This window comes from Cladophialophora bantiana, assembly GCF_000835475.1.
Source record: "Cladophialophora bantiana CBS 173.52 unplaced genomic scaffold supercont1.12, whole genome shotgun sequence".
NCBI lineage: Eukaryota > Fungi > Ascomycota > Eurotiomycetes > Chaetothyriales > Herpotrichiellaceae > Cladophialophora > Cladophialophora bantiana.
In genome coordinates, this window is record NW_015971586.1 from 297,677 (window position 1) to 314,914 (window position 17,238).

Here is a 17,238-nt window from a genome sequence, read left to right on the forward strand (position 1 = left end):
TCGTGGTCTCCAAACGGAGGTGAGAGGGGGTTCCCGTGAGGACAACTGGAAGACAACACGGAGCGCGTGGCCGAACAACAAGTATTGGCTAAAGTATTCGATTTAATATGTCCGGGTCCAGTACGGAGTAGTTGGTAGACATTTGAATATGGGATGGCAGCGAAGCAGAGGGAGGAAAAGCTTTGTTGATAGGTGGGCTAAGGATTATAGCGGGGCCTTGGCAGGAGATCGAGCGTCGGGATTTGATGGCCCGATCAAGCCGACATCTCTATCGCTTGACATTTCTCTTGATATTACCTCGCAGTGCCTCTTTATTCGTGCATGCAGCTTTGACCTTTTGATCGTCTGATGAATAACCTCCGACACAACCATAAAGCCTCAACAATTCTCATAGCATTTTCCGGAGCTATTCTCCCGAGGACCTTGGGGCCCCGGACAACGCGGCACTCGAACACGATGCCGTCCGCCAAAGAGCCAAGCAGTGGCGTCAAGGTATTGATGCTTCATGGCTATACTCAGAACGGGACCCTGTTCCATGCCAAAACAAGAGCAATGGAAAAGCATTTGCAGAAAGTATTTCCGGGCATTTCATTAACCTACCCTACCGGTCCTCTGCAACTCAAACCAAGCGACGTTCCGGGCTTTGACCTAAGTTCAAGTGAAGATCCGGACAGTATAGAAGCTTATGGCTGGTGGCGGCGGTCAGACACTTCCGATCCACCCGAATATGTCGGTCTGGAGGAAGGGTTAGAGACTATCGCCAAAGTTCTCGAGTCAGAAGGGCCGTTCGATGGTGTCATCGGATTCTCGCAGGGAGCATGCCTAGCCGCCATGGTCGCTTCGCTACTGGAGGGAGACTCCAGGAAACAAGCGTTCGAAAAAGCACGAGAGAGATCCACACTAGCGATCCCATATCCGGCATCCTTTGAGAGACTCAGTCACCCGCCACTCAAATTTTGTGCCGCGTACTGTGGCTTTCGGGCGCCTGGTGAGAGATATCGCGGTTTCTACGAGGAGCCCCATATCCAGACCCCAGTCTGTCACGTCATCGGCAGTCTCGATAGTGTCGTCGAAGAGTCGAGAACACAAGCACTGATCGATGCTACTGGCGGTGCAGAGAAGACACAGGTCGTGGCACATCCTGGCGGACACTTTGTGCCGAGCGGGAAGCAATATCTAGACATGATTGCAGGGTTTATCAAGCAGACCATGTCATCACATGGAGAGGCCAGCGGAACGGAGGAGAAGGCGGAAGATATGGATGTGCCGTTCTGAAGGCATTGGGCGCATCCATTGCTTTGTCGAACCTTGCAATTGATACCCGATAGAATCGATAGACCGGTCTAGAATACCTAGATGCGCCGCGCCAGAGCCTTGCAATCCTGTACCTCGTACCCGTGACTGTGCTGGTGAGTCAAAGGAGAAGGCAAAAAAGCGTATATAGACCGGTGATTGGCTGGGGCCTGTGGAGAACTTGCCGCTGTGGAGACCCTGGCTTTAGCGGTCTTGGCAGATGGCCGCACAACCCACGACTCCCTCAAAGTCGATTTCTATCGCCCCCTCGTCCATCGCAACACATCAATTGATCCATTGAATCTTCACTCCGACCGTCGAATTTCAGGCAGTAGCTGAGTAGCAAGCAGATACCTCAGATCGAATCCAAAAATCAGACAAAATGGTACGCACACCCGCGCCAAATGGACAACCCAGTCGATGGTGCTTAAAATTTCTCCTCCCGCCTTGACAAAGCACACGAGCACTACAAGCACCATCACCACCGACGCAATCATCGCCATCTCGACTAGTCGCTAACATTTTTGATCGCAGGTTCTCGCAGTTGATCTCCTAAACCCAACGCCTCAGGCTGAGGCCCGCAAACACAAGCTCAAGGTATGATATTGAAATCGCAGTCTCTAGGCTGGAAGTCATCAGAAAATCTAACAACCCCTCCAGACCCTCGTCCCAGCTCCGCGATCATTCTTCATGGACGTCAAGTGCCCCGGCTGCTTCACAATCACCACCGTTTTCTCCCACGCCCAAACCGTTGTCATCTGCGCAGGCTGCTCAACTGTGCTTTGCCAACCTACCGGTGGCAAAGCCCGACTCACAGAGGGCTGCTCTTTCCGAAGAAAGTAAACGACAAGGAACCAAAATGGAATGAAAACGGGATGGCATTGAGAATATTTGCTCGATAGAAGAAGGATTCCGCAGAAACTATGCCACCACGACAGGGAGTTCCGGATATCTTGCAAAAAAGAAGCCTTTATGAGAGCATGGCGGACAGATCGTTTCCTTCTTTTCGCAACGAACCCGGCGTCGAATTTTGTTCCAAGCTACGAATGGGGGATACCCTTTCGCAAAAAAGTCTTTATTGCATGGGATGACCGGGCAAGAGGCATCCGGATTCTGCATGAACATACACTTCACTGTTGTATTGTGAGGAGAGCAGGGTTCCGATGTTGAGGAAGGCCTATGACCTTGCATCAGGCTGATCTCAAAGTTATGGTGGGGACGTGGATAGTCATGTACTCGTAGTACAGAAGGCGAAACAACAAAATCTTCGAAAAGCATGTCCATTCTCTTGTCACTACCTGTCTCTTTCGACTGGACTCTCGGTTCGGTTCGGCTGCACCCGGTACACTACGATTGGGATATCTGCCTGCCTTTTGGTCTTTCTGTAGATTTCCGGCTCATCACAGGTCTCGCGAGCAATGCCCACATAGTCAGGCACCTGTCCTTTCCTCGACATGTTGGTAGTCATGCCATCGACATAGGCGCAGTCTGTGACTTGCCGATTTGAGAAACTCGGTCTCTCTGCGGTAGCTGTGCGCGGAATGTTTGCTGCTGGGTTGAGTCGTTTCCCTTTCGTTGTCCACGGGAAGAAGCCCATGGCTTGAAGTTTCGTTGACTGGCGCCGTTCCAAATTCAGCCGCGTTCCATATCCCCTATGATCCTATTCACTAGCTTCTTCTGCTCCCTCTCTTTTAACTCGTTCTCGTCCATCTCCCTCAGACATCGCCCAACGGCACAAATTCCCTTTACGCCAGCCTCAGGACACTCAACCCACACTTTCCCATTTTTGCCGACTGCAATCTCGAATCCGCCCTGAAGTTTCGAGCCCAGTTCCTCCAGCGCTGCAACACCTTGCTTCTTGAGAAGTCTCTCAGCAAGGCCGGGACTGACATCAAATACCATGCCACCGCTAAGCGGGCCCAACCCATCTGGTTCCGCCTTTCCCGTGGATGGATTCACACAACTTAATTCGATCTCCATGTTCTTCTGCGCTGAGACAACTTTGGCATAGACGAGGTCATTGGTTTTCAGTTGAGGTCTCGTCTTCTTGGTTGCACCCTCAAAGGCTAATTGTGGCAAAAAGGCTTGAGGCGAGTAACGGTTGATGTAGACATGGAAAAAGTCTGCAGTCGAGATTCGTACTTGAGCGATCACGAGGTCCCCTGGTCTGGGGATGTAACGAGCATCTGGAGTGGCTATTTGTGCAGTCTTCTTGCGGTAGTCAACATCCAAGAATCCTCCAATGGTCGCTAGGAAGTTGGCATCTGCTGCTTGTTGCAGTCCTTGGCCGATTTTGCGCTTTTGAGACGTTGGGATGTGACCAGTGGGAACTTGATCGCCAGGCAGAAATACCTGCATGGTGGATGTCCCAGACATGGGGTTTCAGAGCAATTTAAATTTGAGTTCGAAAAGTCTAACAAAGTACGGAGCAGCATCACAGATGAGGGGATGCATGACAAGGCTGGGCAAAAAAGTGGCAATGCTAAGATGGTGACAAGGCTGAGCAAGGCAGAGCAAGGCTGAGTGGCTGTGGTTCGCACTCGCTTAACCTTCCTTGAGCCGTGAATACGTCCGCAAGGCTCAAAAAAAAAGTTCCCAGGGTTTTCGTGGGTTCAAGTCCACAAACTTTTGTTGGTTCCCCGGACCAGGAGCCTTTCAGGATACTTGGGTACATACATTGTCTCCTGCAAGCATCCGAGTCTCTCCCTTGCAGTTCGGCCTTGCTAAAACACACCATGAGTGACGAAACAAACGGATTGGCACCCCAAGGGTCGCCCGAACACTATGCCATTGGTATCTCCTTCGGAAATTCGTACAGCTCAATTGCGCATATATCAGGAGAGGGCAAAGTTGAGGTCATTGCAAATGAAGAAGGAGATCGGCAGATCCCCTCTATTCTGTCTTATATCGAAGGAGAGGAATTTCACGGCACGCAGGCAAAGGCGCAGTTGGTCCGGAACAGCAAGAACACAGTTGCGTTTTTCAGGGACTTTATTGGCAAAGACTACAAGTCCATTGATCCAACACCTTGCCATGCCTCCGCTCATCCCATCGAGGAAAATGGCGAGATCTGCTTTGCTGTTCGAGACACCGCAGAGAGCGAAACAAAAAACAAGGTTCCGGTCTTGGAGGTTGCTGCGCGGCATTTGCGGCGGTTGAAGAATTCGGCCTCCGACTTCACCGGCAAGACTATAACGTCAGCTGTGGTCGCTGTGCCAACAGACACCGATGACGAACAAAAGGCCGCCCTGACGAAGGCCGCCGCAAATATCCAGGTGGAAATCCTCCAATTTATGCCTGAACCGATTGCAGCCCTTCTTGCATACGATTCGCGGTCTCCAGATGCTACCGTGGACAAAAATGTTCTTGTCGCAGACTTTGGTGGAAACCGATCTGATGTTGCCGTGGTAGCGTCAAGAGGAGGCATGTACAGCATTCTGGCCACTGCACATGATTATGAATTGGGCGGCACCCAGTTGGACCAAGTGTTGGTGGACCATTTTGCCAAAGAATTCGACAAAAAGTACAAGACCGACCCACGTAAGAATGAAAGGAGCCTGGCAAAACTCAAGCTCGAAGCTGAAGCGGTTAAGAAGGCTCTCAGCCAGAGCAATAGTGCCACCTTCAGCGTAGAAAGCCTTGCAGATGGCGTCGATTTCAGGTCTACAGTCAACAGAACGCGGTATGAAATTCTCGCTTTGAAGACATTTGGACGGTTTACTAGACTGGTCGAGGAAGTGATCAAGAAAGCCGGACTCGACGTACTGGACGTTGATGAGGTCATCATGTCTGGCGGTACATCGCATACACCAAAGATTGCGAAGAATATTGAAGCTCTTTTCCCGGAGTCGACGCAGGTTCTCGCACCGGCGACGACGCCCACGGCATTAAATCCTTCGGAGTTGTCAGCCAGAGGGGCTGCTCTGCAAGCTTCTCTGATTCAGGAGTTCGAGAAAGAGGATATCGATCAATCAACGCATGAAATGGTTACCGTCACACCTCACTTGACCGCTGCCATTGGCTATCAGGTGACAGGCCAGCCCGTAGATTCGTTCACGTTGATCATTCCTCCGGACACGGCCGTTCCTGCTCGAAGAACGAAAGTCGTCCAGGGTCTCGAAGGCGATGTTCTGATCCGAATCAGGGAAGGCGAACGAGAGATCACAGTCACGCACCGCGAGCCTCAAGCAAAGCCCGAAACCAATGGAACGAAAGAGGAGGAGGATGATGACGACGAAGATGAAGATGAGGAAGACGAGGCAGAAGAGATACGCGAGAAGGTCTGGCGACCCAAGCAGCCTCTGGCGGAGCTGGTCTTCAGGGGCCTGAAGAAGGGATCTAAAGTCGAAGTCACGGTCAATGTCGATGCGGAGCTGGCCCTTTCCATCACCGCTCGGGAATTGGGGGGGAAAGGGGGCATTCGCGGCGAGATCAAAGCATCCGAGACGGCGCAGCAGAACGGAAGCGCTTGAGAAGGGGTCTTGTTCTTCTTGTTCTTCTTCCCCTTGCTACCTATATTTTTTGAACCTGGCATGGCGTCGGCGTGGATGGATGGATGGATGGATGGATGATATGTGTTTTCGATACTGTATTTGCTGTCCGTTTGAGACACTCAAAAGAAAAGAACAGAACAGCAGTCGCTGGCTGGCTCGCTCACTGCTGATGATGAGATAGAACAAGCGTCATTGGTTGACTGTTTCTTTCCTTTTGTCAAAAGTTAGAATCGAGAAATATCATGACTTGAGAAGCACTTAATTCTGAATAGATACCCATATCATTACGCGCACGCGCAGGTACGCACGGCCATCATGACATCTAATTGTGTGGTACACCTTGTTTTGAACGGGATGCTTGACTTTTGTTGTTTTCGCTATCATGATTTATCAAACAAGACTTTTATGCGCTGGTATATGTATTTGACGTCGCACACTCTAGGCTCCTTCGCGCTCCTCATCCCTCCTCTCTGACATTCTCTCCTCCCGACTCTTCCGCTCCGCAAACAGCGCCAGTAACCCAAGGTCATATGTCGCCTTCAGGGAACCGGCCGCGACAAATGCAATCCAGAAGTGATTGTTTGTTCCGAGGACGCCGGTGATTACGGGACCCATGCTCTGGGCACATGTCTTGACAACGTTGATGGTTCCCATGACAGCGGTGCGTTCGTGTGGCAGAACAATCGCCGCGAGGAACGCGGAGCGCGGAGCTACGTCCATGACTTGCGTGCAGGCACGACCGATGAGGAAGGCGAGGGCGCCAGACAGCGTGGAAGGGATAGGGATCAATGCGAGGCAGATAGCCGAAGGCAGGTGAGTGAAGACCATGGTCTGGTGTCTGTCAGTGCTGTCGCTACTCCGGGAACTCATTCTTCTTTCTTACCTTGACATTCCCTATCCTCTTCGATATGGAGGATGCCACCAGCATGGAAAGCGCAGAGATGATGCCTGTGATGGAGAATATTGACCCCAGCTTGCCCTCGGGCAAATTGAATTTGCGCTTGAAGAAGTAGGTCACCCAGGATCTGAACTTGTCAGCCAGCGCTCGGGGCTAGCTTTTCAACTCTGTTCGGAAGACTTACAAGGGCGCCAACCCGGACGCGAAATTGTCAAACGCGAATAACACACACAGTTGTACCAAGACGACTTGACTTTCCTTGCTGATTTCCGGCAAGAGCCTCCATCGTCGCTTCTTCGGAATATCATCGTCCTTAATCTGCTCTCCTCGATCATTGCCCAGCAAGGGCGCCGTCTCGGTGGGGTTCGCGGACTTTGGCTGAGCATCAACTTCACAATCTTTGCTAAGCATAAGAGCCAGGCACAGCTTGGTAACGCCGACGGCTGCGTAGATGACATAAATGATGCGATAGGCCTGAACAGAATCGTAGTGCTTTTGATGTTGAAGCAACGTGATGATCCAGCCACATCCGATGAACCCTAGTGCTGTGCCCGCCGTCCCGATCAGAGAATACCAAGCGTAAATGTCGCTGCGATCAGAACTGGCGGTGAGATGGGCGATGGTTGACTCCTCGATTGCGCGGAAGGGCCCAATTTCATTGCCACTAGAAGAGTAGACCGTCAGTCAGCAAGGGACATGCTCAGGCATTAGAAACACAGCGGCGATAACACATACGCAGGACTGATGACGCCCAGAATTGCTGCGGCCAACAGAACCCAGTAGTTTCCACTCAGGGCAAACACCACGCCGCTGGCCGACATCAAGGCGGCGCCCAGCACGAGAATCCATCTGCGTCCCAATTGGTCGGCTATTAGGGTCAATAGAAAACTAATAAACACATCCCCGATCAATGTTAGGGTCATGAACAGGCCAATCCGTGCATCTTCATTGCCTAGGTCGGAGAGGTAGGAGGCGAGGATCAACGTTGAGCCGCCGTAGGCGAAGAGGCGCACGAAGCGCTGGAGGATGAGGATTTTTGTGTCCCAGGGCGAGCGATAGATGGTTAGGAGACCGACTTCTTTGAGAAAGGCTTTGACGGGGCGGAGGATCTTGGAGGGTGTGTCTTGATGTTGTTGGTGGTGTTCTTCTGTTCCCTGAGAGTCGGCCATTGTTCTCGAGGGTCCTCACATGTGCTGGGAGAGAGATTGGTGCTCAATGCTTCAAATACTTCAAGGGAGGAGAGCGAGGAGGGAGTAGCCGTCGAGGTGTCTGTCCCTGGTCTTGTATTTGTATTCGATATGTACAGTGATGTATGTCATTCTCGGCCTCGCTTGGTCCGTTCTCGCTTATAACGTCGGAGCTGCAAGGCCGAGGATGGTGACGAAGACTCTCGAATTTTACTCCTCGCTCTGTCTTTCCGGTTCGGGCAAAATCCAGCGAGTGGGAGATGGTCTCTGTCGAGGGTAGATGTTGTCTGGACTGTGCAAACTCTGTCGAACGGTCTCCAACAGCTGCCAGCCTGAGGGTCGTTCGCGCTACTTGCACGGAGTAGAAGTAAGTCTCTCTTGAGCACGGTATATTGGCCGCATCAACATCCAAGACGGTGATGGAATGAAATGACGAAATGACAGAATGACAGAATGACAGCCAGAATGACCAAAATGACGTAGCAAGCCCATTTCCCGTGCTGCCCGCTTACTAGTAGAACAATCTTCCACTTCTCCTGCTTCTCCTTCTGCTTTTGCTTCTACCGCCACATGCAACCCTGGTCAGCTGTGGTGGCCAGCTAGCCTCCGACCGATCCCGCGAAAACATGTCTCTGATAACTGGCCATTGGAAACTCCATCAGCGCACCCGTGGGAAGCATTATAGTATGCGAAACAACAATAGTCGGGTTCAATGCTTTCCATTCGGTCTTCCACCATGAGCATTTGGCTATCGACATGCCTCGAGATCCTCAACCTGTTTGTCCTGACGTTCCGTTGCGCCTTGCCTTGCCTGTCTGCCATATCCCGTGAATCCTCCACCCGTCCGTCGTGAACCTTGTGCCCCCAGGTTCCTCTCCTTATTCCCTCAGCCTCAGCCTCACCGGCCTGTGCATACCCCCTCTCCGCCTCGCAGGACTCGAGAGGCCCTCCTCTGGAGACCATGTATGCGGCGGGTGTTCCAGTTCGCTGAGGAACCCTTTGGCTTATTCCACCACTGGCGTCGCTATAGAGGCGCCGAAGGTTGTCCACATCATGATCGGCCAGCTGATAGTGCCGGCCATCCATATAACTGTGGCAAATATGCTCAGAGACAAGCGACCATGAGAGTCATCATGCCGAAGCAAAAAGGCAAGAAATCCTCGATCGTTTCCCAAAAACAACGTCTCTGCCTAGAAGATATTGACCTCCCACGCTGAGGTGATAGCGTCGCACGACTGGGTGAAGATGACGTCCAATCCGTGGTAGAGACCAGCCAAAGAAATCGCAGCGTGAAGGTGTCGTCGATAACTCGGTGTAGTTCTCGTCGGAGTCGGCAATGCGCGTAGGAGATTACCGCATCTATCTCGTCATTGAGCCGACGTGTTGCCCCAGAAAATGAAGAGAGAAGAGAGGTAAGATGTGGTGAAGCGAAGGGAAGTGCCTCCCACCCCAGTTCGAAAGCGTCAGGGGAAGAGCCTCCAAACTATCTTCTAGCCGACCGAAGAAGGTAGGAATGCATTTCAATTCCAAAGGCACAACAGCGTCTGCCAGTGCTTTGCCGATGTCCCGCAGCCCCTGAAGGGATCATGCAGACTTTCCAATTCGTGTTGCGGAATGAGAGAGTCGAATGTTTGCCAGATAGCCCAGCTGAATGCTGGGAAGGATCCGTCCTGGAGAGGCATGCCGGTTGGAGCAGGGACAGGAGCGGTGGAGAGGGTGGAGATAATAGCTCTGTGACCACTTGCGTAAAGGGTTATCGTGTGACTTTTCGTAGGTGCGGTCATTGCCGAGACGAGGACATGATGGATGGTAGAGTTCACTGTCGTGGTGACAGGAGGAGGCGCCTGATGCCAGGACACTGCCAAAAAGGGGTGTAGAGTTCTGGTTGAAGAAGGGAATGATGGATTTGGAGAGAATATGTTAGTGACGGTAGATGGGAAATGCATTGAAGGATGAATGGAGAGTTTGGACGTCTGGGGCAGGAGGAAATGTTTCTGGGAGACCACACAAGTGGTGGAAACTTGGCGATTGTAGAGGATGAATGGCCACAATTCACTCAGCTGGTTCCTTCAGTGAATGGTTGATTTTGGTGTTTTTGTGCCGGGTGTGGCAGAGCAGCCAGAGGTCGAACCATTCTTCCCTCCGCCCATGGTAGTGTCCATCTCTGTCATATCATCCCGAATTTTCTCCCTTATAACAGGGTCTCTCTCTCTCTCTCTCTCTCTCAGAGAGATCATGTGTGGCGCGTTGTGCAGTTTTCAGAGATGCTACAAGCTTTTTAGACTTGCCTTGATAATTTGGCTCTGCCGTTCGCATCGTCGTCCAAAGCCCATCCTTTGCTCTGTGTTGCCTTCAGCAGGAGTTGCGACTCCGCTGTCTGCTTGCTTCTGAGAAACATGGAACTTACAATAAAGGAAGCACGGCTCGACTTATAGTCTCCAAAGGACGTGAGCCCAGTAGCGACCGCCCCAAACATTCCCCTAGCAGATTATCAAGGGTCCTGGCTTCATTCTCCCACTGCCGTCACTGGAAGTGATTGTCAGACATCCTAACATCCCAACAGCTGAGACGGCTGGTCGCTTCACCGACCAGATCTGCAGACTGCAATCGGCTGTACTGGCGGTTAATGATTTTGTTAGCCAATGGAGCTCCTATTATTTTAGCCTGCGATCGCGCCATCCTTTAAAGGGAGGGTAAAAGACTCGAATGCAGCTGTGGAGTGGGGCCGATCCAACATTGTGAATGATTTGGAGGCGGCGAGGAGGCATCGAATCTGGAGTGCAGCGATGCAGGTTTACTTGGGCGTGATTGCTGTTTGGTGTGGCTCCCCTGGAAGAACTACACATTGGGTGAATCGTCATCGCTTACCCCATGGGCCATGGGCAGATAGCAGAATAGATGAGAACGGAAGCAGACCATCAGATCAGGGAGGGTTTCAGGAGTTAGGACGTCGCCGGTGGCGGTGAATGAGCAGGTGGATGTGAAGGGTTCAGTTGGGCGAATTGCGAATTGCCGTCAGCAAGGAACTACAGCTCAGCCTCACCAGCCTTGTGATGTACTCCTTATATTCACAGCCTTGCCGATGCGACCTGATCCTGATCGTAAAGCTATCCCAGCCTTCAACATTTCTGGGTGCATCGATAGTCAGACAGGTTACCTGGCTCTGTTACAATCTATCATGTCCTCCATTGAGTCACACTTCGTGATCCTGGGGAGTGCCAAGGGATGTAATGATCAAGGACCCCGTCAGTAACCCCTATATAATGTCTTTGGAAAGGGCCCGGTTATGGAAGCCATCCCCCTCTCATATCAGCTTCGGCCCACGTAGATAAAGGCAGTTTGGCCGTCATCAATTTTTCCCGAGGTACAGTAATGAAGGTCAAATCCGAACTGTTTTCCTCTTTGGGGCCTTCGGTGATTGATAAGCGGAAACATCATATCGTGTTCTCTTCATAGAAAGTCGGAATGTCTCCAGGCACCATATTGTTACAGTACCTCTCTACTCGATACTCTTATGCTGGACACCGCCAAATCACTCCCACTGATCATCCCCTCTCAGCCACCATTTCTGATATGACGACCCGTTCCAGCCAGACATCCATCGCGCAAGGAGATTCGTAGGAGCTGCAACGTCGAATCCTACCGCGAGTCCCGAGTCAACTATTTCCTTGTACGCTGATAATGCCCACTGCCTGTAAGGGCCAGGAAGCGCTACGGCCGCCCGAGGGAGGTTCAGATGCATGAAAAATGCCCCGACTGGTTTTAGTGGTCGGACAAATTCGAAGCATTTGCAGATATTGATCGCGGCCTGTGCTTGTTCGCGTCGATGTTTCGACGTGATATAATCAGGGAAATAATGTTGTATCAGTGCCGAGACGAGGATGAAGAGTTTCCACACGTTGCACAGAGTCTCGCAGAGTCTCGCCTCGGAGATTCGGTAGTATGTTTCGAACGGGAATATCGTTGTCTTCGGAGTTCGCTTCAATCACGGATGCGCGATCGCCTATGAGATTCTTCACCTCCTCGTCCATGTGGGAAACCCTTCTCCAGTCTTGTTTCTTAACAAGCAGACTATGGTGGCTAATCGCGCGCAACATTTAAGGTATTCGAAATTGATCAGTTCGCGGGCTGGGATTAATGGTCGAGGAGCGGCTCTGTCAAACACTTCCGTCCATTCCAGTTTGTCTAGGAAGCATTCCTGACCGGTTGACAACGATACAGCAATCTGGGAGATAATGAGCACGTTTGGCCAGGGACGCACACTCATGCTTACTGACCAGTAAAGAGGCCATCACCTCGAGCAAATCCAGAGCCCATGCAGATCGAATACTACCTGCTCCCCAAGCTTTAAGAATCGCTTCCGCCCCACTGGCATGGCCAAGGACATTTTCGACACGACCGCAAGCAATCTGCCAGCCCGTCAGGCCTGTTATCCGAACGATATGCCGTAATTTTATATCACGCACCTCGAAGTCTCCGAGGACCATCATTGCTGCAACAACGGCTTCTTTCATGTCGCGAAGTGCTTTGCTGCACAATTGATGCTGATGCTGCTCCGTCATCCGAGCAGGGCAAAGTAACTTCGTATGTGCCGACAGAAAGCACGCAATGGCGGAATCCAAGGCCTGGTTCTCGCCGACACGAGCTGGTAATTGGACGAGATGCTTGCCTGCCAGTTCTAAGGTGAAACCGGTGCCCTTTGTGTTCTCAATAGCGTACACGAGTCTGCCAGAAAGGCTCTGGTCTTCGCTTAAACGTGGCGACGCCACGAGAGCTGGGGAAGACGACTCTAGAGCTCGAGCCGCCAAGGTCGGTGAGTGTCTTTGTTGGTTCCAAGGCTTGGTTGCATGAGAACGACGGTTTTGAGGCACGCTCCACCTGATCTTCGCCGGTGCAAAGGACACAAGAGATGCGTCCCCATCCAATTGAGTCCTGGAAAGCGTAGCAGGTCCGGAACATTCGCGGCCGGATTTTTGACAATTGAGACAGACCGGCTCGTGCTCATCGCACTGCATTTATCAGCTTAGACTGTCTCCCTCAGATGAACTCTCCAGGGTTTATGTCAGGTTTACCTTGATTTTGCGCATTTTGCAGGTACTGCACCCCAATGAGTGTCCGCCCGCCATATCCTGCCACTGAATCAAAGAGAACCCGGTCGCAATGAGGTGGAATAGAACTTAGCGGTCCGCATTGAGAAGCCAGAAGACGTATCTGTTTTTATGTAATAAATGAATCGGGCACAGCCCCGGCACTAGCACGAGTCTCGCCGACTTCAGGTATGCGGTGCTACTGGGCGCATCAGTGGGCCAAATATATACTACCTTGCCTAGTGAGGCATCCAACGGCGAAGCCCCTTCTGCCCAGCTGAAGCGTCTAGCTACTACTGCAAACAAGTTGATTCCCACTATGCCACATTCGTGGTCAATGATCATCGTATACTAGATACATGCTCAAGCGCAAAGTGATTGATCGAATGAAAAGCCTTCTCTACCTTATTTAGCGCCTGCGAAGTTTCGAGCGTTTTTGTTCCACCATGGATACTCGTTTCTTGTTTCCACTGGCGCGATCTCGACAGTAAATCCTCCGCTTCTCTGTTGACCCTGCAGCCAGTCAACTTGTCCATCAAAGTGACGTCTCACGTATCATAGACAGTACCGACACCTGGCAGTGTCAGATCCACTAAGTAGTTGTCTATTGCACGCTGAGTATCTCCGTGTAAGCTGTAGGAAGTGTGGCCGTCCCCTCTCCGGGTAAGAAGGACAGAATCTTCGATTTCGGTCCAGAGTTTGACAGCCATCTCGTACAGAGTTTCGGGGTCAAACAGAGCATTGACAACAAGAATGTGTGTCGACACACCGGTAACATTCAGCGGCTTTTCACGGTTGACAACCGGAGACGACCAGCCTAGACAAACTGCTTGCGCTGCGGTAACTTCACTGACGCCTTGAAGGCGAGGAGATACACTGCGTAGCAAATTCTATCGATTGGTCCACTCGGCCCAGCTGCTGTTCCACATCCAGTCCTGACACGAGATGGCACTTTATGAGAAGTCCGTATTCGAAGGAGCCGTATACCATGGTTTGGAAAGGAGCGTCGCATTGCCCTTATGAGCCTCCTTCACACCTTCCGCGAGTACGCCCCAGGTGCGTTCCTGGAGTGTATACTCTTGGATTATTGTCTTCATCTCTTCGCCACTGACATTCGGTCGGCATGGACGGCTTAACGAAGTCTCTTGTTTGCACCCTGGGGCGGGGATGGGTTCCTATTCAGCTGCCGCAAACACTTCATCACCATTGCCGAGACATTGAGTCCTTTCAAAACTGAATTCTCGCTTGCACTCGCCCACTCAATGAAGTGATCAAGGACAGTCTCGTAGTCTTTTAATTCCCCCGCTGAGAAGCTGGTCTTTTTAAAAGAGCGGTCGGTCGCACCATCGAGCACCATTGCCCGTATTTTCGACGGGAAGATCTCGGCGTACTGAGAGCCAAGTTTGCATTCCGTATGAAAACCCCAGGCAGTTGAGGCCACCATCCCCTAGAGAAGGCGTATTGCTTCTAGATCGTGGGCAGCACTGATAGTGTCAGAGTGACTGAAACTTGCACCAGTCCGTTTCATACAATCGAGGCCAAGCTTACGCCAGAGCGCAACCATATTGTGGAAGGCTGCTTCGGTTCTGGGCTGCTTCGATATACGCTGGTTCCAAAGGCCGGGGTCGCACTGCATTGGAGCACTCAAACCAGTGCCTCGAGGATCAGGACCAACTAGGTCGAAGTATTCTCGCAGATACACACTGCTGCCTAATACATTGTTATAGGCGAAGTTAGCTAGGAATGTACTACCAGATCCGCCCGGTCTATCAATCAGGTTAGTCCTAGGTTGTAGCTGATAGAGGGTAAATGAAAACCATAGTGTTGCTCGTGCACATGACCATGAGCTTACTTACCCGCCAGGGTTTAGGACGAGACTTCCGATCCGCTTCTCTGGGTTTGTAGCCGGAGCCTTGTTCATGAAAAGCCTAATTTTCGGCCCTTTGGGGTGCTTCCAGTCCACCGGAACCTCAAGCTCTAAGCACTAGAAATCTGAAGGAAAGCTATAGTCTTCGTTGCAATTGTGCTAGTTGAGTGTTGGGCCCTGGGCTTTGTTAAGTGGCGAGGTTGAAGCAAAGTTGGGAGGGTAAAGCAAAGTTAGGAAAAGTGATGAGGACAAGAATGTCAACATCATGTTTGCGAATGTCACGAACGTCGGATGGTTTCTGCTTGAATATGCGAGAAATACGAAGGAAAGGGAAGAATAAATTGGTATATTCTGGTCAAATCGACAATAGATGCTAATCTAATACTTATACCTCTTCCTTCGCAAGTTCAAAAGACAGTATCATATAGCGCGTTGTTGCTCAATTTACCATTCCGAAAGAACGGATGGGACCAAGTCGAGTGACGCCCGAGATGATGCCTGAAATTTCGGCTCTCTGTCCAGAATCAGTAGTGAAGTTAACAAGGTCGAGCCTTTGATGGCAACCAAGCCTCGAAGCTGAAAGTCATCCAGCACAATATTCCATAGCGCGAATTCCACCGACCGAGTTCCGTGGACACCTAGCGCCCAATTAACAGCAAGACTCATCAAGGATAATCTCATCGCGAGTTTTGAGGTCCTCCAACCTTGTTTGTTTAGCCCCTCTGTGTCTAATGGCCTGAAAACTTTCGTGCGATGTAGTAAATAGTGTTCAAGACGATCAGCTACGTCCAGAAAAGTTGTGGTCTTCCCTCGGATTCTAACCCGATGCGGTAGGTAACCTTGAGTATTGTGGGTATGGGCGGCCTTATAATCACTTGGCCAGACACCACATATAACAATGCTACTCTACAGTAACCATTTGGCACCAGATCAACCAGATCATTCTGCATTCCGGACTCGGAGTATGCGAGAGCCTTTTGCGGCACCACACGCGTGGCTACTCTCCTCAATCGCCCCAGTCCTTTCATTTTTCAGCTGTCGGCCACCCATTCTCATCGTTTCCCCAACTGCAGGTACCGATCCGAGAGGCAGACGTAGCCGATTGGCAGGGGGTCTGATTTGGCCCTTGGTGTTTTGCTCATGGATGTTCAGCGAACGGCTCAGTTAAAGCTCAGGTAAAAGCGTAGTGTGCCTTGAACAGCATGAGCACAAACAGGAGCCTGTGCAAGGACCACAACTTGGGCTCTCTGGGTTCCCACTTTCTGGCGCTTCGAAGCTTCAGGATAGCCCCGTTCCGGATCCCTTGCTTAGTTATTGTTGCGATGAGTCCTCTCGAGGCCACTTTCCGGGCTAAAAACCGCTGCCAAGGATGGGCAACTTTTAATCAAACCGTCACGTAGCTAACTCTGGCTGGCCGTTTCCAAGATTCCGTTCTACTGATAAGACTGTAGTTCAATTTTGTCCTTCGCAAAAGTGGACACGACGACGCCAACAATCAGACAAGTGCGCCGAACGGTACACCGATGACCTAAAGGCATGCCAGGGAGGAGGTCATTCACTTGTCGAAGTTGGATTCCGGCTACGCACTGGCACCGTGCCTTGAATTTCGACGTTTCTGGCTGACAGGGTATCTAACCAATTCTGTTATGGTCATGCGGACGAGAAATTGGTCGTGTAAGGTAGACTCATCCAGGTAGAGCACTGAACAACAATTATCCTTTAGCTGGAGAACGATCCAATGGACGATATCGAATTGCCATGTGTAGTGTAACAGAGCACTTCAGGGTTCGGCATGCACGTGCAACAACGCACAGAAGCCTGTCCAGCAGGTCGGGAATCGAGAACGCGTTTCTGGTTGACGCTGACAAGACAACACCAGCACCAACTCCACCCAGAGAGGCAGCGGCTAGGGCAACGAGCGCCTAGCACGGCGGTGGCATTGTGGAGATAGGACAGAACTGATAAAACACTCAGGAATAGGTAGACGGCATCAAAAAACCATGGGATGCATCACACTCTGTTCACTCTGTAAAGAATGGTACACTGCCAGCACTGTAAACTGTTCCACACTCCCCCTGCCAGCCCATTTTGGTTCGACACGTGACTAGTCAACTCTCCCCCTGCTACCAGTCTTCTAGCCCAGCATAGCGCAGCCACTTTGCCTTATTACAGTATACGACCTTCAATCGAGTGCAGACCACGCACTATTCTTTATCTTCTACAGTAAATGGATGACGCGGCTCTGGACGATGCGAGAAGCATTTGTAGCATATAATCTGACCTTCTAATTCACGGACAGTCCTGCCACTTGGAGGAGTCTACGGCAATGTATGCTGAATGATTTTGGAAGCGATCGTGACTTGTCACACATTATGGGACTCCGGGCCCACGATCGATTAAACGACATTGTAAA

General features: G+C 51.2%; 8 protein-coding genes across 8 annotated transcripts; 2 read left to right on the forward strand and 6 right to left on the reverse strand.

The window, feature by feature from the left end:
* Window positions 1-456: 456 nt before the first annotated feature.
* Window positions 457-2,136, forward strand: Z519_08004 (40S ribosomal protein S27; the record flags this gene model as incomplete). The annotated part of the gene is made up of 4 exons (XM_016765734.1): window positions 457-1,263; window positions 1,338-1,409; window positions 1,828-1,890; window positions 1,954-2,136. 4 exons carry the CDS (start codon window positions 457-459, stop codon window positions 2,134-2,136), a joined length of 1,125 nt encoding a protein of 374 aa, XP_016617779.1.
* A 451-nt stretch (window positions 2,137-2,587) lies between these two features.
* On the reverse strand, window positions 2,588-2,890 carry Z519_08005 (uncharacterized protein; the record flags this gene model as incomplete). The annotated part of the gene is made up of 1 exon (XM_016765735.1): window positions 2,588-2,890. The coding sequence occupies one exon, from the start codon at window positions 2,888-2,890 to the stop codon at window positions 2,588-2,590; it is 303 nt and encodes a 100-aa protein (XP_016617780.1).
* A 35-nt stretch (window positions 2,891-2,925) lies between these two features.
* Window positions 2,926-3,651, reverse strand: Z519_08006 (uncharacterized protein; the record flags this gene model as incomplete). The annotated part of the gene is made up of 1 exon (XM_016765736.1): window positions 2,926-3,651. The coding sequence occupies one exon, from the start codon at window positions 3,649-3,651 to the stop codon at window positions 2,926-2,928; it is 726 nt and encodes a 241-aa protein (XP_016617781.1).
* A 377-nt stretch (window positions 3,652-4,028) lies between these two features.
* Z519_08007 (uncharacterized protein) lies at window positions 4,029-5,765 on the forward strand (the record flags this gene model as incomplete). The annotated part of the gene is made up of 1 exon (XM_016765737.1): window positions 4,029-5,765. The coding sequence occupies one exon, from the start codon at window positions 4,029-4,031 to the stop codon at window positions 5,763-5,765; it is 1,737 nt and encodes a 578-aa protein (XP_016617782.1).
* Window positions 5,766-6,224: 459 nt separating this feature from the next.
* Window positions 6,225-7,853, reverse strand: Z519_08008 (uncharacterized protein; the record flags this gene model as incomplete). Its single annotated transcript, XM_016765738.1, has 4 exons — window positions 6,225-6,617; window positions 6,670-6,811; window positions 6,869-7,348; window positions 7,420-7,853. The coding sequence occupies 4 exons, from the start codon at window positions 7,851-7,853 to the stop codon at window positions 6,225-6,227; spliced, it is 1,449 nt and encodes a 482-aa protein (XP_016617783.1).
* A 3,550-nt stretch (window positions 7,854-11,403) lies between these two features.
* Window positions 11,404-12,958, reverse strand: Z519_08009 (uncharacterized protein; the record flags this gene model as incomplete). The annotated part of the gene is made up of 4 exons (XM_016765739.1): window positions 11,404-11,838; window positions 11,944-12,096; window positions 12,149-12,880; window positions 12,944-12,958. 4 exons carry the CDS (start codon window positions 12,956-12,958, stop codon window positions 11,404-11,406), a joined length of 1,335 nt encoding a protein of 444 aa, XP_016617784.1.
* A 548-nt stretch (window positions 12,959-13,506) lies between these two features.
* Z519_08010 (uncharacterized protein) lies at window positions 13,507-13,948 on the reverse strand (the record flags this gene model as incomplete). The annotated part of the gene is made up of 2 exons (XM_016765740.1): window positions 13,507-13,775; window positions 13,813-13,948. 2 exons carry the CDS (start codon window positions 13,946-13,948, stop codon window positions 13,507-13,509), a joined length of 405 nt encoding a protein of 134 aa, XP_016617785.1.
* A 457-nt stretch (window positions 13,949-14,405) lies between these two features.
* On the reverse strand, window positions 14,406-14,879 carry Z519_08011 (uncharacterized protein; the record flags this gene model as incomplete). The annotated part of the gene is made up of 2 exons (XM_016765741.1): window positions 14,406-14,724; window positions 14,815-14,879. 2 exons carry the CDS (start codon window positions 14,877-14,879, stop codon window positions 14,406-14,408), a joined length of 384 nt encoding a protein of 127 aa, XP_016617786.1.
* Window positions 14,880-17,238: the final 2,359 nt, after the last annotated feature.